Raw genomic sequence first — 23327 nt, 5'->3', positions numbered from 1 at the left:
TTGATTTAAATACACTTTGGAAATCTGCATTGTTGTCTGTTTTGACTTTAGATTTATAGAATGCTAAATTTCCCTTCCATCAGTGGCTAAGTGCCCTAAGTAAACACTAACCCCCTGGCACTCTCGGGACCGCACAAAGGCTACATTGGGACCTTTTGTCTAAGTTCACGTTGTTGAGCACTTTGTCAACAGTATCACAATAGCTGTCACAGCTGTCATTTAGTTTTGAGGCTTGTGGTACTGAACCAGTTCTAGAGCGGCTTCTCTGTGGGTAACAGCATTTGAAACACACGCCCTTTTAAAACATTACTGGTTTACGGTATTTGGCTCCATTGGCAAATAATCATTCTGTTATCAATGTAAAAATATTTGTAAAGATGTTACTTCTGGAACACAAAAATAAATACCTTTCTAAAAATAACTCCATATAGTTTTAGGAATGAGAAGATGTTCCTGCCATAACTGAAATTGCATCTTTGTTCTGTGTTCATAAAGAGGTCTTTTCATTGTATGGCGTGCTGTACCAGCTCATCGAGTTTTAGGGTAACCAAGTTCCTTCAAAAGAAACAAGGTTGAGATGCAGGGCCCCTATTAAATGTGCAGGCTTAGCTTTTTTCTTTTTTAAATTTTAATTCTTTGTTTGGAAGTTTTAATTTTGGCAACCTATGAAGTAGATGCATTGTTAGTATCACTTGGAAGAAGGAGAAATAATATCCCCTTTTGTCATTTGGTTAATTTTAATTGTTCCCCTGTTTCTTCTTTTGCCAAATCAGCTTTCACTTCAACTTTTTGATCTATTAATGTTACTAAAATTCTAACTTACCTGGGCATGAAACATCATTACCATCTTTGACCTACCTTTGTCCTGATATCTACTAAATCACATGGATTCTTCCTTCAAAAGTACGTCTACTTACGTTTTGGCATACTTGCTATCTTCTCTCTAGCACAGACTCTTATCTCATTAGTTAGTGGAAAGTATGTAGGAAGCTCCTCGGATGCCGTGCATTCTGTTGGGAATACAGCTGTGAACACGTTCCTGCCGCCAACAGCTAACACCCAACATAGCCTTTGCTATGTGCTGGGCACGGGCATGGTGAGTGCTTTATGTGTGTTAATTCATTTCATCCTCGCTGAACCCTGGGAGGTAGGCTCAGCTATCAACTCCTTTTTACGGATGAGGAAACTGGGCTGAAGAGAGTTAAGTAATTTGCTTACAGCCATTCAGTTAGTGACTGGCAGAGCTGGGATTTGAGCCCCAGCCGTCTGGTATGGAGTCTGCACTCTCATTCTCAATATTGCTTCTCTTGTAGATATAGGTCCTCAGAGTTTGCGGTCTTGGAACACAGGTCAGTAACTAGGCCGCTTCTAGTCTTCATCTTATGCCTACCTTTCTTATCCACACACATACCAGTCCACCCAGTGCTAGCATCAGATTAGTTTTTCGTAGAATGCCTTTGTTGTGTCACTCTCCTGCTCAGAAACTTCTGTAGAACCGTATTTCCCACAGAAGAAAATCTTGACTCTCTAGCCTGGAATTCACAGATTTCCATAGTCTCCTTCAACTTGCTTTTTCCACAGGTTTTCGTCTACTATTTCCTTCCCAAATCCCAGTCAGATGGACCCAGCCAGTGATTCTCATCCCCGCTCTGTTTGTTCCTCCAAGTCCAGAGTGATTCTTTTTCTCCCTCATCTTGTGGGTACTCTTTGAAGTCCATCTCCCCCAAAGGCCTTGTCTGACCACTCAACACATGGTTTTCCTTAGTACGCTATGACACCTTGCTGTCTACAACACTAATTCCACTTTTAACAGAATATTTCTGGGAATTAATAATTTACTTTGTGTGTGGGTATACCCTGTCTCCCTTAACAAAATTGGGAGAGATTAAACTTTTGTTACCCTGTAGGATCATTCTAAAAAATTTTGCTACTTGGGTGATAGCTAATTGGAGCAGATTTCTCAAATACCTTTCTTTCCTTCAAATCCCACTTTTCCGTCCTCCTCTTCTTATGTGCCTTTTAGTACTCCATCCTCAAGTCTATGGGATGGGTAGTATTTTATCAGGGTTGATGAGAAGGAAACTTTTTTTAGACATTCCTATTCTGTGTTCTGCAGTAATTTATAATCTTGAGAGAGGCGTCTGCATTCTTTTGCTAGTTTTGCTCCTTCCTCCCATATTCTTTGTACATCGTTAGAGTGGTATCTTGTTTTTACCTGGTACAGAATATTTTCTCCTACATTGATTTCATAATCAGGTCTTAAATTCAGTCTTTGCCAGGCTGCACTTAATGTATTTTTCTGTCTTACATCATATTTTCAGCAAATCTTAAGATCTAGTTAGTGGGGTTAGGATGCATTTTCTATCAACTCCTTTTTAAAAATAAAGTCATTTGACCAATCCCATCATCTCCTTACTCTTGTTCTGTAGGGAGTATGGTTCTGCCATTGCAGGAAGAGGGCTTCATGGTCTCCTCCCCAAGGTGTCTCTCCTCTACTGAGAGATGCTTTGAAAATCCCAACGCTGACCTGATGCTGGGCCATACATGTGGATCTTAGCTTGTTCTATGAACCATAGAATGGAGAAAATTTCTTTTTCCTGATGCCAGATAGGGGCGGTTCCAAGCAGAGATTACACCTTCATGTTCTCTCATTCCCAAAGTTGAGGGGATGAGCTTTGAGTTTAAATAAGGTGGTAGCTTACAATATCAGCAAATTGTATGCCACTTTCTTGGTCAAATTATCCATTCCCCATTCAGATATTTTTGTGTTTCTTTCGCTTAACTATGAGTTTGGGAGGAATGGGTCTAATATTCCCACTTCTACAGTTAAGTTGGCAGCATTTCAGTTTGAGAGGTAGCGTGGCCAAGTGGTCAGGAGAACGAACAGGCGAGTCAAATAGAGCTGGTTCAGATCCTCACTCTGACACTTTCTAGCTGTTCCAACCTGGGTAAGTTACTTAACTTCAGGTTGCACATGTGTAAAATGGGATTATATTCATCAGCAGATTCGGTATTTGACTCTGACATTGTGATGGGCACTATTCCAGTTCCTGAGTATACAGTGGTGGGGAGAAAAGAAAAAAAATCCCTGTCCTTGTGGAGCCCAGTGTATTATCTCCCTCATAGAGTATTGGGGAATTAAGTGAAAAATAAAAATTATAAATTTTAGGCCCAGTACCTGGCACACAGTGGATAAGAGTTGTTATTCAATACTATGCAGTGTTGGCCTTGCCCACACTGTCCCCAGCTTGCAGAGAGCAAGCACTAAGAAAACTTAGATTGAAGAACTTAATTCATGTGTGTGTGCCAGTTGTTGCATTTGTGCGTCAGTATTTTAAATACAACTTTCAAACAATCATATGTGTGTTGGTTCCCTGGTTTATTTTCTCAGCTTTCAAGAAGCAACATGCCCTTTTCCGGTGTCTCCTACAGACACCATTGACAGACTTGCTTGGAGAGCCTTTAGTCTTCTGTTGCTTATTTTCAGCCCAGGTTAGATGATGTGGAACTTCTTATCTGATGTTTTTTGAGAATGGCTGGATTTTAGCAATTGCTCAATCCTTTGACTTGGTATTTGAGGAATGTGGCTTGGAGAGGCACAGATGCTAAAGAGTGTCATCTATGTACATTCTCATACAATAGTTGCAATTCTGAAAAGCTAGCACTTAAATTCTTTTCTGTAAGAAAAGTCCCAAAGACAAATTTTTTAACAGAAGGGAATTGTATAGCATAATAAAAATGACTTTGGAGTTAGACCTAACTTTCGTTCTAGGTAGGTGACTTAGGGCAATTTAATGAGGCTGAATCTCAGTGCACATATGTAAAGCGGGGATAACAGTAGTAACATTTTCATAGGATTGTTGTGTTAGTAAATGAGATAATCCATGTAAAGCAGTTGGTACAGTGCCTGGAGTATAATCATTGCTGAAAATGGTAGTTATTATTTTTAATTATTCAGCCTTTTAAAAAAGTCAAATGAAATTTAAAAGCTAAAAAATATAAATCACTAAAGTATGTAAGTTTGCATAGGCATATTAACATTTGTTTCATGGGAAAGATTCAAGAGTTGATGTCTTGTTTAGTGCCATGCAGTATATCATATTAACCCTGGAATGATAGCAAATAACAAACATCAGGGTCACCTAGTTGAACTTACTGATTTCACACATGGTGAAACAGAGTCCCAAATTGTTTTGGTGACTTAGTGGGGTGAAGATTTGGGGCAAACTGGATTCTCATTGTTTTATAACAGATGAGGAGATAAAGTGGATAGATGGGGAAGGGGGTGTGGGACAAGGCTTATAAAGGTTTGACTTCTCTTCTACCACTGTGTGAGTGTGTCTGCGTGTGTGTGAGAAAGAGAATGTGTGTGTGAGAGAGAGTGCATGCATGTTTGAGGGAGTGTGTGTGAGAGGGAGTGTGCATGAGACTGTATACGAGAGAGTGTATCAGAGTGTGTATGAGAGTGAGAGAGTGTGCATGTAAGTGTGTGTGTGCGAGAGAGAGAGGTTGTTTGTGTGTGTAATTTCCTGGGTTTTTCGGGTAAACATTTAGTGCCTGGATTCCAAGAAGAAAACTTTAGGGCAGAAAGAATACATTCACTCCTGGTGAAGAGAGCCCATGGGGCTAACCTTGTACTGGATACCATGTAAGGGGGAAATAAGTAGAAGTTTTATCACGAGGAAGTGGGTGCTTGGTGACAATGAGTGGTGACAATGAACATCACATAGGTGAAGTGAGCCCTGTTGTTCTTTCTGGTGCTTTGATGCTGTAGTTCTTGGAGTGGGGAGCTCTTGGGTATAAACCTTATATAAGAATTCCTCCAGAGCTGGAGTAACTGAATTCCTTTGACAACTATTACCTCTTAGCTGGAGTAAGTATTGTATCAGCCACTTTTTAAAACATTGTCAAAAGCTACATGCAAAACATAGTTGTGATTTTAAAAAATGCTTATAATTTTTAAATGCTAAATCAATAAAACATGACTTCTTGCTTTACTAAGTACATCAGTTTTTAAAACAATTAATTTGAAATCCAAGTATAATAAGAAAAATGTATTCAGACTTAACTGATTTGAGTTTCTCCTTCTCCTTCTCCTGCATTCAAGGCCAGTAAGGTTGTTAGTCATTGGGAGTGGTAATTTCTTCTAATTTCATGCTATTTCGAATTCCTGATGTAGCTCGATGATGTTAGTCTTCTTTGGGACTTGTTTTGACGTTAATGTGATTAGTAAAAACCAAAGCAGTGAGATTTTTCTTGCCAATGTTTATAGATGAGGGTTGACAATAATAAGAAGGCATTTGCCTCCCCTGGTAAATGGTAAAATTCATATATTCCTATTTGATTTTCTTTTCTAGCTTGTTCGTTTTGGTTTAAGTAACCAGTTGGTGGTTGCTTTCAAAGAAGAAAACACTGTTGCTTTTAAGCACTTGTTTTTGAAAGGATATTCTGGCATAGATGAAGATGACTACAGTTACAGTATATACACTCAAGAGGACGCCTATGAGAGCATCTTTTTTGCTATTAATCAGGCAAGTGTTTTCTTGTGAATGACCTATACTTTAAGAATATGATACTTGACTTTGTTGTCTCAGCAAAAAAATTATACATATATTAAAATATTTTAACTTAAATTTTGCACAGTCTGCCAAAAAGTGTTTATTGCTATTTCTGTAGCTATATTTCTACACAATAGATTTTGCCTATTCACAATTTTTCAGGATTTATATATTTTGTTTATCCCTTCACACCAACTACTTTGGGAGATTACTTTACCCCAGATCAGATAGCCAAGAGTAGATTGATAATCTCAGAAGGTTTGATGAATGAGATACAAATCTAAGATTCTAGAGTCTGGATTTTGATGTCTTAACATTAATAAGCCTAGCTGAATCTTAAGAATATGGAGTACTGATATAGTTATTTCTAGGCAGGTATTGAGAAACCAGATTGGTGGTCCTGAAGAAACTCCATTTAGGGGGGAGAAATTGTTATTCTTTCTCTTTCATTCATCCATTCAATAAATATTTGGGTACCTAGTATGTAGCAGGTACTGTTCTAGACATTGGAGATACAGCGTGAATAAAACAGACAAAACTGAATTTATAGAACTGAATTCTAGAGGGGAGAGCCAGACCAGTGAAAAGAAGTGAAATGTATAGTATTGAATGCTGACTCCCTGAAAACACCACCAAAAAACATGTTGATAAGCAAAGCTGAGCTTATAGCTTCAGTGGTCACGGAGATGCTACCATGACCATTCTCAGTAGTGCATTGGGTGGAGAGGGCAAAGTCCAGAAGGAGAGTTTGAAGTCTGGTTTAAGGCAGGTCTTTCAATGTGAGGGGTGCTCGATTGGAATTGGGTAAAGATCATGATATAATAGTTTAAGACTGGTGGACACAGCAAGGTGAGGGTTTGTGGGCAGAGTGGTTTCAAAGAGTCTTAGAATCATTAGACTAATCTTCAAATTGATTATCTGTTTAAATGAGTTTTTGGATGTTCCCCAAATAAACAATACAGTTATTTGCAACTTGCATGTTCCTGGGCAAAAGTTTCCTGGAATAATAAAGTCACCTTAATGAAGATGGGGCTAGTAGAGCCCAGTTAGCGCAGAGAGGCAGATGGTCAAGTTGTGTGAATGTAAGTTAATGTGAGCTAACGTAAGTCATGTTCATGTAAGCTGTGGGGTGTAGAGGGCTTGGGTCTGCAGGGGCACGTCGGGAAGTGATGACTGCTGTGGAATAGCAGGGGTGGAGCCTGGGGGTGCCTGATGCTGCCTGCACGCTGGTGATGGATGTTTCCAATTTTCAGAGTGGGAAGGGAAGCCCTCACTGACGTGGTAATATATGAGTCAAGACCCGAGGCAGTGAGCCCAGCAGATAGATAACCTGGGGTTCCAGGCAAAGAGAACAGCGAAGGGCCCAGGAAGGAAGGAGTGTGCCTGGCGAGCTGTGGGAACCACCTGGAGGCCAGTGTTGCTTTGGGAGGTGGGGTGGAGGCCGGGGCAGTGTCTGTGTGAGATCAGCGATATAGGCAGGACCTCAGCTCGGCTGAGAGAGGTGGAGCCTGTCAGCGTGTTTACTTCAGTTCCGAGTTCTGTGAGCGTGTTTCTGTCCAACCTGAGAAAATTCTCTTGTAGTATTTTATATCGGGGAGTTCTATTGAGGGATATGAAATAAACAATAAAAAAGAGCTAAAAGTGCATTCCATATGCTATAACTTCTGATGAAACTCTAAAAGCTAAGTGTTTTTATCCAACTATTTTTAATAGTATCATCATCTAAAGAATATATCCCTGGGGACCCTTGGTTATGGAGAAAATGAAGACAATAGGATTGGCTTAAAAGTCTGTAAGCGGCATTACAAGAAAGGGACCATGTTTCCTTCCAATGAGACACTGAATATTGACAGCGACATTGAAACAGGTAATGCAGTGATCATTTCATTATATGCCTTTATCATCTTCTGTGGTGAGAGCAGAAATGCCATCATGTGCTGGCACCCCAAATGAGACAACTGTGCTTTTGTGACAACTAACCTATTTGAGGCTTTAACATTTGCCTGCAGAGGGCTTTGGCTCGGGAAACTTCGGGTGTAAGTGACAGGACCAAGGAGCATTTGTGGATCTCTTTGGTGCAACTCAAGATTGTTGGTTTTGGGGTAAATGCACAGGTGTTTCCTGTTTGGTAGGTTTTTCCCTCCATGAGGGGGCGATTAGGCTTTTTGAAAAAAATGAGTCTGTATTTATTAACTGAAATAATGTGTATTCAAATGCTTTGTACTCTTGTTCTTTTTGTTTGTTTGTTTTTGGTGAGAAGGATTAGCCCTGAGCTGACATCCGTTGCCAGTCTTCCTCTTTTTGCTGAGAAAGATTGGCCCTGAGCTAACATCTGTGCCCATCTTCTTCTATTTTATGTATGGGATGCTGCCACAGCATGGCTTGATGAGGGATGTGTAGGTCCGCACCCGGGATCCGAACCTCCGAACCTCGGGCCACCAAAGCAGAGTGCGCAAACCTAATCACTGCGCCACCAGTCCGGCCCCTGTAGTCTTGTTTTTATTATTTTTAAAATATGTTAATACTCTTCAAAGGTAAATTGTGATTAGCAACTCATTTTCCCTTTTAGGATATCACTTGGCAGAAAGTTAACATCTAATCACGTAGAATTGTTTTCTGCCCTTCTGTTAAGAATTTAAAAGCACACAATATGTAAATGTAAAGTGTTTGACTTAAAGCTCTGGGAGTTTGTCATTCATTCAGCAAACCTCTGGTGTACACCTGCTGTGCCCAAGGCACTCACTATTTCATATACTGGGGTTGCAAAGATTAATTAGTCAGGGTTCCTCAAGTAGCTAACAGTTCAGGAGTAGGGGTCTGAGTAGCAGTTTAAATTTGGCATGGTTTTGTTACAATGAGAGTGTCACACAGTTCATTTGACCGTATTTCCTATAATCCGATTTAAGGTGCCTTGGTAATAAATAGGCGAACACATCTGTAAGACAGAGGTCCTGGCTCTTGTTTCCACAGGCTCCCTGCTTAGACTCTCTTTATGAGTAAACGTGTCCCCTGCCCTTGACTCTGAAAGAAACAGCCCAGAAGCCAGCACCATCAGAGGCCGCGGTTGCTTTCAGAAACCATCTAGGTGTCAGTGGCTTGGTCCTGTGGCCAGCAGCCTTGAAATGTCACTTGTCTTAGTGCCCTGCAGGCTTCTGGTATCCTGGGACCTGTTTGGTATCCAGCCTCCAGGGGCTAATCCTGTTTCACTCTGAATCTTCTTCCTGAGGCCGTCAGCTCTGCTCCTCCCCGGGGTGTTCTGTTACTGTGATAGGAGAGCCTGAGAGGTGGAGCCGAAAGCTGTGTAGTGACCCTCTGCTTCGAGTAAGCCACGGGTCACTTGTCCTCTTAAAAACGTGCGACTCAGTTAGATGCATCATATGACTATTTTCCAGTGATTCATGTGTTGTTTTCCTCAATTGATTTTTCTTGGAAAATCAATTCAAGAAATGTGGCCAAAGTCAATATCAGTGGCTTGGTAGGACAGGCAGTGCCAGAAAGCAGGATTTATTTCCTGACCACTGGACAGTGGTGCCCTTGTTCATTTCTTTTCTATCAGAATATGGAAGCTTTTTACCAAATGGAGAGAAGTTGATTATTAATTTGATGTTAAGAGAGACTGCATAAGCAAGTTAATTGTATATTTTGACTTATTAAATATAACTTGTCAAAGAGAACATTTTGATGTATCTATTTAAAAGGTATAAAGAATTGTCTTAAAATACTTGATACTGGATTTTAGACTTTCTTTTCTTGGACACATTGGAGGAAGCCTGAGGATGATGTAAATAGGAATTGAGTTTGACTTCTTAGGTGTGGTTATAGTTCAAGTGGTGAATTAGCAGAAGCTGTTCTAGATTACCTATTCATGAAGTTTGCATTTTATTTACTATTAAGAGAGTCATCCTTCAGTGGGCTCAATGCAGAGATCTGCCTGCAAGCCCGCTTCCCACGGGGTTTATATTTAGTTGCACGGTTGATTGTGCAGTTCAAGCTAAGGGTTTCCCTTAATTCATGCTGTGGGCATATCCTTCTGTTCCTGCCTCTGGACCTGTAGCTTTACAGTTTAGCCCCATCTGGGGGACTTTTTGGAATCCTGTTTAAAAAACATATCTTTTTTTACAACCTTTAGAAGGCTATCATTCTAATACAGTGTTTCGTTTTCTGTAACACAGATTTTGAATTTCTTATGTTCTCCTTTCCACATGTCCTTAGCATGAGACATTATGACCATTTCATCATTTTCCCTGTTGTTTCAAGAACGTTTCTCATCCACTTTCCTTTTGTCTCATTTGCTGGAGTCTTCTGCCCGGTAAATGAGACTCATTTGAGTGACGAGGCTGCCACTCCCATACCAGTTTGTTCTGTCTGAGGTTTGATGTTTTATTCAGGGCTTTTGCCATCCTTTTCAAAAAATCTCAGTTCTTAGGTTTTGCTGCCACCAGGTGCCTGGTACCCACGTCAGCAACGACTGTAGCAGAAGGGCGGCCAGACTCCAGAGAGTTCTGAATGTGTATTTTGTTTGTTTGTTTGTTTGTGAGGAAAATCAGCCCTGAGCTAGCATCTGCCAATCCTCCTCTTTTTGCTGAGGAAGACTGGCCCTGGGCTAACATCCGTGCCCATCTTCCTCCACTTTATATGGGATGCCGCCACAGCATAGCTTGCCAAGTGGTGCGTCGGGGCGCGCCCAGGATCCGAACCAGCGAACCCCGGGCCGCTGCAGTGAAGCACGAGCACTTAACTGCTTACGCCACCAGGCCGGCCCCCGTGAATGTGTATTTAGATGACGTGTGACTCTATAATTACAAATGCAAAATTTGAATAACCAAATAGACTTTTATATGGCATATTTTCATATAGTGTAAAATTAACTAAAAAATGCTGTCATATTTCTCTGAATCTAAGATGCCATCAATTTTTTTGAAGACTCATCTGGTTTTTTTTTTTTTATTTTTTTTATTTTTTGTGAGGAAGATCAGTGCTGAGCTAACATCCGTGCTAATCCTCCTCTTTTTGCTGAGGAAGACCGGCTCTCAGCTAACATCTATTGGCAATCCTCCTCCTTTTTCTTCCCCAAAGCCCCAGTAGATAGTTGTATGTCATAGTTGCACATCCTTCTAGTTGCTGTATGTGGGACGCAGCCTCAGCATGGCCGGAGAAGCGGTGCGTCGGTGCACTCCCGGGATCCGAACCTGGGCTGCCAGTAGCAGAGCGTGCGCACTTAACGGCTAAGCCATGGGGCCGGCCCGAGACTCATCTATTTTTGAGACATTAAAAAGTGAAAAAATAAACACCTTAGCATGAATGAAATACAGGAGAAAAGAACTAGGACAGTGTCTGGCACATAGATTTTGAACATGTTACATCTTTCAGAATATAGTCATTTACTCAGATCAGTTTAGTTTAAATGTTTTTTTTCTTTGTTTCTTTCTTTTGTCTTTTACTTCACCTTAGAATAAGAATGTTAGAGGGCTGACCCCGTGGCTCAGCCGTTGGGTGCGCGCGCTCCGCTGCTGGTGGCCCGGGTTCGGGTCCCGGGCGCGCACCGACGCACCGCTTCTCCGGCCATGCTGAGGCTGTGTCCCACGTGCAGCAACTGGAAGGATGTGCAGCTATGACATACAACTGTCTACTGGGGCTTTGGGGGAAAAAATAAAATAAATAAAAATTTAAAAAAAAAGAATAAAAATGTTAGAGGAAGAGAGACCTTAAATGTCATCAGTTTGGCCTTCATTTTACAGTTGAGGAAACTGGAACTCAGTCAAGCTGGGTGACTTAGCCAAGGTCCCATAATGATTTAGTGACAGTAGGGCTTTGCTACTCTGAGCCCAGTAACATGGGCGTCACCTGGGAGCTTGTGAGAAATGCAAAATCTCAGGCCCACCCTGGAGCTGCCGGATCCAAATTTGCATCGTCACAGGCTCCTTAAGTGATCCACGTGCCTAATGAACTTTGGAAGCCCTGGTGCAGTGCTCTCCAGGTGGAGACCTTGGACTGCACACAGACCTCTCTTTTACTGACCTCACCACAATTTCCACTGTCCTCACCACCTGCCTTCAGTGTCTCCTGCTCCCAGCTTAGACACCTCTCTCCCTCAGCATCTCTCCCTTACAAAAGCTGGTAAGGGCTCGCCTCTCCCTTCTGTGTCACTGGCTCCCCCTCTCAGCCATCCCTAGGCCCTTCCATACCTGTGCCCCAGTGCCCCCACAGCTGATGCGTACTGGGCAAGCGTGCCCGAGCAGAACACGCTTGTCTTGCCACTACATCTTCCCTCCACTCCCTTTCACCCTCGTGTTACAAAAGAATACAGAGCGAGGCCACAGTCAGGGCCTCACCCGAGCACCAGGGCTCACCACTTTCAGCTTCTGAGAAGTCAAGCTCCTCTTTTCTGCACCCAAATTTACTCCTCTGAGCTGAATTCCTCCCTGAGCCCCAGATTCCTATATTCAATTGGCTAATTGACAAGCCCACTGTGACATCTCATAAGGATTTCAAACCCGCTGTGTCCAAAACAACATTTCACACCTCCCTCTTCCCTACCCCTGGCTCAACCTGTTTCTTTCTTAGTCTTCCTCATCTCAGAAAAGGATACCAATATTTTCATATCATGCTATAATATCCCCAGCTGCTCAAACTCCAAACTTGAATCTGTTGATTTCTCTATTTGCATTGCCACCACGGTAGTCCAGGCCACTAGCATCTCTTGTTTAGTCTGGTCTCCCTGCCTCTAGTGTTGACTCCTCTACCCCTGCCCTGCCCCCCAGCAACCAGAATGATATTTTTTGTAAATTAGGTCATATCATCCCTGGCCTAAAATCCATGAGTGGCTTCCCATTCCATTTGGAATAAAACCCACGAGGCCCTATAGGAGCTGGCCGCCACCTTCCTCTCCAAGCCCCTCACCCCTGCCCCCACTGCCCTGTCCTAGCATCCTTATTTGATGAACAAGCCAAGCTCTTTCTTGTCTGGTACGTAGTGCTTGCTTTTGCTCTACCCCCGGGCCCCCTCCCTCCAATCTATGCCCAGCTGGTTCTTGTTCCTCCTTCAAGTGTCGGTGCAAATGCCCCAGCCCTGAGGGCCCCTCTCTGACCACCTGTCCCCAGGGAGGGCCGCCCCACCCAGCTGTTCTCCATCCCTTCACTCTGTCTTCGCAGTACTTCTCACACTGTGAAATCATCTCGTATATGTTTTCACTCTTGGTTTATCTCCCCGACTACAATGTGAGCTCCACCAAGACCTTGTCTGTCTTGTTCATTGCTTTACCTTCAGTGCCTACCACAATGCCTGGCCTATAACAGCTCTCAGCAAATATTTACTGAATAAATGAATGAGTAGGGTAGGGAGCCTGGATCTTTTGATGTGCTGAAATAGGCGCCCCGAGGTCAGCCTTGTCAGTGTACTGGTGAGGAGCTCAGGCTCTGGAACTGAGCACATGTGGATTTAAATCCTAATTTGCCACCAGCTAGCTGTGTGACCTTGAGGAAGTTTCTTGGCTTCTCTGTGCCTTGGTTTGTCCATCTGTAAAATGGCAGCAATAGTGCCTATCTCACAAGGTTCCTTTGGGGATTAAACAGGACAGTATGTTAAGTGAGAGAACGTATAAAGGCCCTCGCACAGTGCCTGGCAGAGAGGAAGTGCCCTGTGTGTTTTGGCCATTTTTATCATCATCAGTCTTTTCCTATAGAAAACAAATTTCTTTCGATTAACAGCCCTCACTGTATAATCACGGTCCAGTCAGGAACACCAACCTTGAGTTGTTTCTTGACACTAATAGTCCATTTGCCAGACACAGGGAGGTGCCCCCTCTGACGCCTGCCTTTCTTCAATAATGTGCCTGTTGAGTTGTCCATTCAGCTCTGTGTCCTCGTTTTTTGGCCCAGGACACCTAGTTTTCATAAAATGTAAGTGTGTCTTACATATTTTGCATGCCAGCTGTATGCTGGGCAACGGGTGTTTAACAACACACAGCATAATTGTGCTCCTGCTCACAAAGACCTTGTCCTCTGCTTGAGGGGAGAGATAAGCAAATAAGAATCGCAATTGTGGGACAAGATTCTCAAAGAAGTCGCCATTGAGTCACCCAGATTCTCTGATACCCTCCGAGTATCAGGTGCTGCAGGAGGCCCCGGCTTTTCCATTCCAAAGGCAGCACGAAGGGGCAGCACAGCCTGGCCGAGAGTCATCCGAGAGGCTGGTTCACACCAGTTCTGTCGTCAGGGCTCTGTGACCTTGAAAGGCGTTCACCAGGCGTGGCTTTCACGGTCTCTAGACCTCCTCGGGGTCCTGCCAAGGTGCTGTGCTACACAGTCATGAGACTCATTTTTACGTGAGGCTCTTGGAATCATTCTTTTATAGTTTACAGCTCATAATTTGTTTTTACTTGTGTATAACCTAAGCTCCTTTCCTTTATTTTTTATTTTGAAAAAGCGTCAGACTTAACAGAAAAGTTGCAAAATACACAGATTTCCCAAATGCTTATGTTTTACCACATTTGCTTTATCATTCTTCCTAGTATGAACATTTCTCCTGAACTGTGTGAAGATAAGGTGCAGACACGATGTCTCTTTACCTCTAAATACTTCAGTGTGCATTTCCCAAAAACAAGAACATTCTCCTACATAACCACCGCACGTGCTCAGAAGCATGAACGAACATTGATGCAATACTGCAATCTGCAAATCCTCTTCACATTTCATCAATTGGCCTAATGTTTATAGCAAAAGAAACGCCCCCACCTCCCCAGTCCAGGATCACATATTGCATTTAGTTGTCATGTGTCTTGAGTCTTCTCTAACCTGGAGCAAAATAAAGTTCATTGCCTTTTCCTTTTTTTAATGACCTGGACATTTTTAAAGAGTGGAATGTCCCTCACTTGGGTTTTTCTGTTTCTTTGTGACTACATTGAGGTTATGCATTTGGGCAGGAATGCCACACAAGTGGTACATTATTTCACGAGGTACATGATGTCTGTTTATCTCATTACTGGTGATGTTAACTTTAATCACGGTTAGGATGTTAGCTGCCAGGTTCTCCACTGTAAAGTTACTGGTCTTCCTGTTGTGATTAACAAATATTTTGGGGGGAGATCCTTTGGCACTTTGTAAGTATCCTGCTCCACATCGCTTGTTGGCCCACCAGTTTCAGCATCTGATTCTTGCCTGAAACCATCACTGTTTTCTTTCATTGCGCTAGATTGCCTTCACATAGATCTCCAGGCCCTCTCCAAGAACCCTCAGGACTGGAAGAACTCATCATTCTTCAGACTGGAATTTTATCGGTAAATAAATTTTTAAGTCTTATTTTCTAGGAGACAGGGATGGGGAAAGGAGAGTAGGATGGTAAGACTGTGATAATTTATATCTTGTGATATTTTTTATTCAGGCTGTTACAAGTTGAAATCTCCTTTCACCTCAAAGGCATTGACCTACAGACGATTCATTTCCGAGAGTTACCAGACTGTTACGTCTTTCAGAATACGGCAAGTGTCTATGTTACTAAGCCCCTTTTTATTATTTTTCTCTCCTCCTTCTGTAGATGCAGAGTGTAAAACACATCAGCCTAGAGATGTGTTAGATGCAGTTGTGTTTAAAACAGTTTTAGTGACACTTCTATAGCATTGTTGATCCAGAGACCATTACTTCTGAAAATGAAGCAAACTCATTCCAACTTCTTAAAACTAGATTTCTGGGATGAAAAGAGGAGTTTTCAAAATTGACTTTGACCTCCTACTCTCCTAATACTTTTCAAAAAAGAAAGTTTATGACAAGTTTGTTAAGTGTCTATAATGTTTTTCCCACTTTCAAAGCAAGGTCTTTGCAAATGTTGTAGCAAATGTTTTCAAGCCTCGAGGCAGAAACCGCCCCCTTGATCTGGAGGCCTGTCTACAAAGGATCGGTCGTTGCTTCTTTTATTGTGGGAGGGGGCATGTGCAGGAGGAGAGACTGCTCACTTTTGTGGGGACAGTAACCTACCTTCTCACTTCCATGAAGCCTTTCTTTCTTTCTTTCTTTTTCCCTGAGGGGCTAAACTGAATGCTAAGCTGAAAGCCGTATGGGACAGTTTTGCAGCAGTTCAGAAGGGTCCTTTATGCAACAACAGTCAATAAATGCTTACTGAGTTCCTACCACCCACCAGACACGTTGCCACGCTCTAGAGGTACAGTGGCCCTCAGGAAGCTTATAGCCTAGTGGAAGGGAGAGAAAACAAGTAAACCAAGAAATAAAAGTAATTATAAACTGTGACATGTGGTAAGGGAAGAATGTCTCCAGCAGAGAAGAACTTATTTACCCTGGGGTGACCTACACATCATGAACCATGTTAGGAAATCCAAAAAATTCACGGGCAAAGAGCTTGGAGAGCTGAATGTGTAGGTGATCTTTGATTAAATCCAAAAGCACCTGAGCATCTCTAGGACACAAGCCACACACACTCTGTGTGATCCAAGAATGTCACGATGACCAACCAGAGGTTCAAGAATTAAACCATACAGGCTTCATTTCTATACTTATCAGCTATGACTAACCTCCACTCACCCCGGTGCTCAAAGTGTCATTTCCCCCCAGGAAAGCCCCTAAAATACTTCTCTCAAACCCTAGAATACTCAGCATATATCACTTAAACTTTAAATGATTAAACATATTGTGGAAGATGGAGGGCACTTGGAAATCTTAAATTCAGCCTGCAGCCTCAGAATAATCCTTGCATTTCTGAAAGTACTATATGTAGCACTTGAAGCAAATAGAAAAATAATTTCCAGCCTAGCAAACATCTAGAATTTCATACTCAGAGGATAAATTGAAGCAAATGCTTTTAAATTCCATTCAGTGTAATAAACAAGGTCATTGTGTTCTCTTGTCAAAGACTGATGAATTCTCATTTTTGTTCCTGGAACTGGTTATCTGTTTTGCTCTAAGATTGCTGTGAACCCCAATGTGGATTTAGGAGGACTTCATGTATTCACCCTTTGGACCATATGGTTCATTAATAATAGAAAGTCGTGAAGGAATCTTGAGATGAGGACATTTTCATCAGTATAATTCTCTTTGGCTCAGCACACTGTTTGGATGCCATTGATATTTTAAGCGGAGTTGATCTCTCAAGTCACACTTTCTGCTGGGCTATAACCTCTCCAAACATTTGTGTCTGCAGATTACCTTTGACAATAAAGCTCACAGTGGCAAAATCAAAATCTATTTTGACAGTGACGCTCACATCGAAGAATGTAAAGACTTGAACATATCTGGATCTAGTAAGTATGTTATTTGCTTGCCCATTGCGGATTATGGATGATTTTTAACATTTTATTTTGGGATTTAGGGTCTTTAAATGATTTATTTGGATGATGGTAGGAAGAAAGAGTTCCAGAAAACCACATTTTGAGCCTTCAATTCTGTATAGCATATTCAATTCTGTATAGCGTATACAATTCTGTGTAGCATAGCTCTGCATTTTTGTTCAATTCAGCAAATGTTGATTACATACGTCTTAGGAGAGGCAGTGTTTCCCAGTGGTTAGGAGCAGTTTCTGGAGTCAGACTGCCTGGCTTTGGGTCTTGGTTCTGTTTACTACGCCTGTGACCTTGGACAAATTACTTAACCTCTCTCTGTCTCAGTATCTTTCTCTGCAAGCTGAGGGTAATAACAGTACTTTACTTTCCAGAATGTAAGCTATTAAATGAATTCGTATGTAAAGCAAAACACTGAGAATAGGAGTTGGCACGTAGTAATTGCTAGGCACTCTGGAAAAGAAAGAAAACCCCTCAGAGAGGAAGACTGACATGCTTATAGACGCTCTAGTGTGTCACAGGTAGGAGTAAGTGGTGGAGCTACAGAAGGGGACCAAGAACGCGAAGGTTCATTTTGACTGGGGCGGAGTGGGAAATAAAACCTCACAGTGATTCTTGGGGAAGGTACACTTTAATCTGAGCCTTTGACAATGGAGAGGGGTCCAGGCCTTCAGAGCCCAGAGAGCAACCTGTGCAAACACTGGGTCATTTACTCATTCATTGCTCGGAAAACACCTCTTAATCCACAGTGCGAAATGGGCTGCAGGGACCCTATTCTCACTGAGTGGTCGGGATGATGTTAATGGTGGCAGGTCAATATTTCCTAATTTGCAAGTTTCGTTTAACTGAATTTGTGTATGACCAGATTATCAGAACAAAATAAAATGTGAAATGCCTGTGGGTCCTAACTATTTTCGATTTGTTTTAAAATACATCTGATTTGTGGCCTGTTGCTTGTGGGTCGTATAATACGTCCTGATGATTCTGAAGTTTTGGTTTCACTGTTTCAATTGACTGACTCAAGCCTCTGATTAGAATACACAGTTTTGGTTTCTGTCAAAGAGTGATTCCTGTTCCCCAGGAGACACACAGATCAGACGCATATTTTCCAAAGCTAACCTTTGTCACGTATGAAATATGGTTTGAAACAGTCATTGGGATCGAAGGAGTGAGTCAGTCAAACATGTTGGCAGAACTCGGTCGTTCCCCCCACCCCACGCCGGGCTCCTCAGAACACTGGGGAGTTTCGCTTGCCTGTACTCAGAGCAAAGAGCTCTGGCCCCCCCCTGTGGCCAGGGGGAGAAACACAAACCTCACAGATGGCTGAGTAAAAACGTTAACATTTATGGTTTCTCTCAGGGCTGCGTCCTAAGAAACGAGATTCTGTCACCAGGAGGATACGAATTTAAAATAAAATGATGTGATGTGAAAGCCTTGAAAAGCTGAAGTTTGGAAACTAGCTTAGGAAATGGATATTTTTTTTTTCTGCTTATGAAGCTGTCTGGAGGATTGATTGCCCCGGGGAAGTGGAGGGCGGGGCGGTGGGACAAAGGCAAGGGTGACATCTGGGGGATCCTTGCACTGTTTCCAAGAAGTTCTGTTGTTGGTTCACATCCATACACTTAACTTGAGGCTTCTCTCTCCTTCTCGTCATTACCTATGTTATCTCAAGGTGAAATAGGAGGGAATATCCATTTCCACATACCAACCTCTTGCTGCGTGTTGCCTTTTATGACTTCTAATCCCATCCCCAAATGGGCCACTAAATCTTCATTTTAACTTGATTTTGTAAATGTAGCAATTGGAGCACGAGGGGCTGGAGGAGGTATTGATGAGCGGGACTCCCCATTGATGGGTTTTGCGAGTGGGTGTCGCGGGGGGGTGGTTAGTGAGTGTGGGCAGCCCTGGGTTAGAGTCATGCAGGCGGGCAGTGGTGGTGTGGGGGGCACCTCAGGGCCTCTGGAAGGACTGGGTGGTATGTAGGACTTCCCTAACCAGGTTGGCAGGGGCAGCTGTCTGAACTGGTGTTTTACAAGCCCAGGTTTAGGAAATGTTCCTGTGGGGGTAACATAGTTTCAATACAGTAAGAAAGCAATTATGATGTTCATAAGAAACTTTTTGTAGCACACCAAACTAGTCTTCTCAATAAATAGAATTAAAACAGACTCCAATACTGGTTTCTCTGTTAGGAGGGATGGTGTATCTTTCTAGTTCTGGGCCTCAGTTTTCCCATCTGTAAATAAGGCCCGTTACAAGCCATCTTAACAGATTTTGTTCTAGTTATAGGTCAGAGAGGAAGGTACAGATGCTGTTCTTGCATTTCATGAGATTTTAGTCCCCTCCTCCCCAGAACTGCCCCTGCTCCCTCTGCCCCATTCCGTGGGTCTAAAAAAAAAACTGGTCTTGTGTTCTGGTTAAGTTGTTTCCTCACCTACCCATTAGATGATACCTCGAGGTAACCTAAACTCATGGGTATAAAATGGCTAAGGTAAACACAAGCGCTAGGTGCCAGGCACGGTTCTAACAAGCGCTCAGCGTGCATAGTTTCAGCTGATCTCCTGACAGCCCGGGAAGCAGGTACAGTTGCACCCCCTACTTCATAGCTGAGGCATCTGAAGCTTAGCAAGGCGAAATAATGCGCTCCGTGAATGACATGTACTAGCTGGCTCTGCTCATAACCCACTGGATGAGCTGCTTTGCCCTCAGACACTCATGCCATTGTCGCCCACGCCCTTGTTATTAATAAATCCACGGCCACTTGGATTATTAAACGCCTTCTCCGCAGAGATGTTGCTGCGGAGCACCTGGACTTTAGACTCTCCCCTGAAGGCTGCCTGTCCGCGGCCCTGTTTCCTTCTCCTCTGGCCTTTCTCCTCCTCGTTCCCGAGCTCATCTCTTCTCATTCTCAGACATTGCTGTCCCTCCTCCCCCAGTCCTTCCTGGCCTGCGTTTCTCTCTGCAGTCTCTCTGAGTGGCTGTGTCCACGTGCGTGGCTTTGGCAGCCACCGAGTCGTCCTCTTGTGCCATGAATGTCCAGACTGAGCTCAGTTTACCCAACAGAAAACCAGGAGTCATTCTCGGTCAGTCCCTCTTCCTTCTTCCCTAGGTCCCATTGCAGACCAGGTTGACTCTCTCTTCATCTCTCACGTCTCTGTGCCTTCTTGTCTCCCTCTGTCTCTAACTTAGCTCAGACCTTCACAAGTTCTAACTGAGCTTATTCAGTGGTCTTCTCATGTTCTGTGGAGTCTCTGCACTTATTGGTAAGCACACTGAAGCATGGTGCTGAGCACAGGCTCTGTAGTGTGGTCCCTGCCTCCAGAGCCCATCATTTAGTGGGGAAGATGCACGTTGAATGATATAATAGTAACCACTGTACATGTTTGCTCTTGTTGTGTGCCTGGGGCCGTTCCAAGTGCTTTCATATATGGACTGTTTAATCCTCACAACGGCCCCATGATGTAGGTATTTTTTTTATTCTACCTATTTTTTGGATGAGGAAACTGAGGCAACTTCCCCAGGCTCCACAGCTCCTGAGTGCAGAGCCGAGATTCAGACCCAGGTTGTTAGGCTCCAGAGACAGCACTGTCACTGTGCTCCTTGCTGTGCTGTCTGAAGACATAATCACGAGTTCAGTGGCCATCAAGCCAAGGACAATAAAAAGGAGCTATGGGCGTGTGTACTTGTGGAGAGTGCTGTCAAAGAGTGTAGGAGGGGAATAATAGAGAGGGGCTCTAGGGAATGCTGTTCTGAGGAGGAAGATACTTAATCTGAAACTCGAGGCTGAAAAAGAATAACCTAAACGTGTGTGACGGGAGGGGTCCTGTTCCAGGCAGAGGGATCAGCATGTGCAAAGTCCCTGAGGCGAGAGAGAGAGAGAGCACCTGGTGGGAGCAGGGAAGGAGGAAGAATAGAGTAGCCTCAAAGTAGAGAAGATGCAGGAGAGTTGCTAGTGGCAGGTGATGAAGCCACAGGGGTGGGCAGGGGGCCAGGCAGGGGAGAACCATGGCTGGCATTTGGGATGCTACCATCAGGTCTGAGAGAAGCTAAGGTTATATAGTTCATCCTCCTCCAGTACATTCCTGTGCTCCTGTGTATTCCAAGGCAAAAATCTGACTACTGCTCTCCTTACTTCTACGCCCAGAGGTTGTCTTCTCCAGGTACAGGGAAAGCTTATTGAATTGGCACTCTTTGCTGGGAAAGTACACAGTGGGGTTGAGGAGCAGGAATGGGGATTCTGAGCGGTGGAGTTTTAAATGCTTTGTTCCCTCATTGATGGAGAACTTGATGTTTGTGTTTTTCTGTGAAAGAACTCAGAGTATGTCAAGTAGTTTTGCCTCTTTTAAATAGAGCCTAAATGGACCAGCTTCTGTTGAATTCTGTTCCATAGTACGTATTTATAAGTACATTTTAGTCCATTTGTTAAGGGTTTATATGTTCTTAAATGTCTAACTCAACATCAGGGAATGTTTTACCTTATGTGTGGACTTGTGAGTGGATGCAGTGTGATTTGTTGCTGATGCGTAAACATTTATTTGAACTTCTTTCCAGACTGCCATTTTGTTTGGAAATTATTCCCAGGTAAGGTGTGTTTAACATTTGCATTCTGTTTTTGTTCCTCAGTTCAGAAAAATACTCAGTATATCCTGGTGTTTGATGCATTTGTCATTGTGATTTGCTTGGCATCTCTTATTCTGTGCACAAGATCCATTGTTCTAGCCCTAAAGTTACGAAAGGTAAGTGTGTGTTTGAATGTTCTCCCTCCCCTCTTGGCCTCCGCCCTCAGTTTGTCCAAACAGTAGACCCCTGGCATGGGTCATCTTGCCCTTTCTGGAGCCCTTGGCTAAATGCTTTTGAGTGATTGCCCCCCTGCGAGGCGTTAATCACCCTGAGGGGTGGAGGGCGAGTGGAGGCTCCCGGCAGGTCAGGTGGGATCAGAGAATTATCCTGCTTAAGACTGAGCTAACAAGCACAGGTGCACAGTGGTGGCCTCTCAAGTTTTGAATGCTTCTAGGATAAACAAGACCCTTTTAAATTCAGGAGTGATCTTAAGAACAGAGTAATAGCATGTGTGAGTTTCTTCTTTTGTCTTCAAATCAGAGTTCGTTTTGACAGGGAGGCATGGTAAATGGGTTATAATGAGGCATAAAATACTTAATTCTATTTTTTAAAGAGTTTAAAAATTCTCCCCTGAGTTTCATTTTACCTTTTTACCCCCAGGGCTCTTGTGAATATATACTCCAGCTCCCGCACTTCTTATTCTGGTTTGTGGCATGTGTGTCGATGCAGACTGGGGTCAGGGGACATAGGAAGTCATCAGAATACCATTTGTGGAGCAATAGTCTACATTCGGTCTTTCTTATTCTTCACCTTTGTCAACTTATTTTGTAAAAATCCACTTTTCTTAGCTGTCCCCCAAGTGCCTTGATATTCTGAATCCAAGGTTGGGTCCTGGTTCTGCCAAAGTGAGGGGAGGGGACACGGGGAGCACACACTGGAGCTGGACTGCCTGGGCCCCAATCCTGGCACAGCCTCTCTGTGCCTCTGCTCCCTCCTCTGGGAGACAGGGCCAGTAGTGCCTAGTTCACGGGGCTGTTGTCTGGTTGAATGAGTTGATAATATGTGAAATATCTGGAATGGACTATGCGTTAGCTATTACGACAGGGGTCTGTTGGAGGTAGAGTGTAAGCATTTCATGTTTGGGTTAGTTTAGTAGACACCTGGGGTAGCTTATGGGGAAAACGTGGGCCATAATCTCCACCCTGGAAATGGATCTTTCAAGTTGGAAAAGGTAGTGATGCTGAATCATTTTGCAGGCGAGAGCACTGGTTTGCACTTGTCTTCTCCTTCCAGAGGGCAGTGTGGTTTGTAAGAAATGGTTTTTACAATGTTTGCCACAGAGATTTCTAAATTTCTTCCTGGAGAAGTACAAGCGACACGTGTGTAACGCTGACCGTTGGGAGTTCATCAACGGGTGGTATATCCTGGTGATTATCAGCGACCTGATGACAATAATTGGATCCATATTAAAAATGGAAATTAAAGCAAAGGTGAGGGGCAACCCATTTTAAATCTTTTGTTTCTATTCTTCTGCATGACCTCCCGTACTTTAAGAGACAAAATCCTTATGGAGACTTGTTTGATTCTCATGAGTTCTCTTTTCTCACACCCATAAAATTGAAGCCTCCTCTGACGTGATTCCTCGTGAAGGGAAAATAAGGAAGCTGATATTCTGTGGAAGACAATATTCCTAGGAATATCCCTCAGGAAACTTGGCAGCATCTTCAGAATAGGAACTGAAGTTTGAGAAGATTGGTTGTTTGGGTGGGCTTCATTTTTTTTTTTTTTTTAAGTTGCAAAAGGGGCAGCTGCCATATGAACCAATAACATCAAGAGCCAATGGTGCCCATCCACGACCGATGTGTGCTCTGAAGGATGGGAGGAGGGCAGGAATATTTGAGTGCCTACTAGGTGCCTGACACTTGGTGTAA

The 23327-nt window shown here is 43.1% G+C and overlaps 1 protein-coding gene across 3 annotated transcripts in view; it reads left to right on the top strand.

Moving 5' to 3' along the window:
* Window positions 1-23327, top strand: part of MCOLN2 (mucolipin TRP cation channel 2) — a 51454-nt gene that overhangs the window by 15598 nt on the left and 12529 nt on the right. For all 3 annotated transcript variants that reach the window (XM_058538405.1, XM_058538406.1, XM_058538404.1), the window contains exons 3-9: window positions 5358-5531; window positions 7272-7425; window positions 14748-14832; window positions 14937-15033; window positions 16704-16803; window positions 21460-21572; window positions 22737-22886. In XM_058538405.1, coding sequence (XP_058394388.1) covers window positions 5358-5531; window positions 7272-7425; window positions 14748-14832; window positions 14937-15033; window positions 16704-16803; window positions 21460-21572; window positions 22737-22886 — 873 coding nt within the window. The remainder of the gene's footprint in view (window positions 1-5357; window positions 5532-7271; window positions 7426-14747; window positions 14833-14936; window positions 15034-16703; window positions 16804-21459; window positions 21573-22736; window positions 22887-23327) is intronic.

The sequence above is a fragment of the Diceros bicornis genome, chromosome 4, assembly GCF_020826845.1.
Source record: "Diceros bicornis minor isolate mBicDic1 chromosome 4, mDicBic1.mat.cur, whole genome shotgun sequence".
Lineage (NCBI taxonomy): Eukaryota > Metazoa > Chordata > Mammalia > Perissodactyla > Rhinocerotidae > Diceros > Diceros bicornis.
This window is presented reverse-complemented; position numbering and strand designations above follow the sequence as displayed.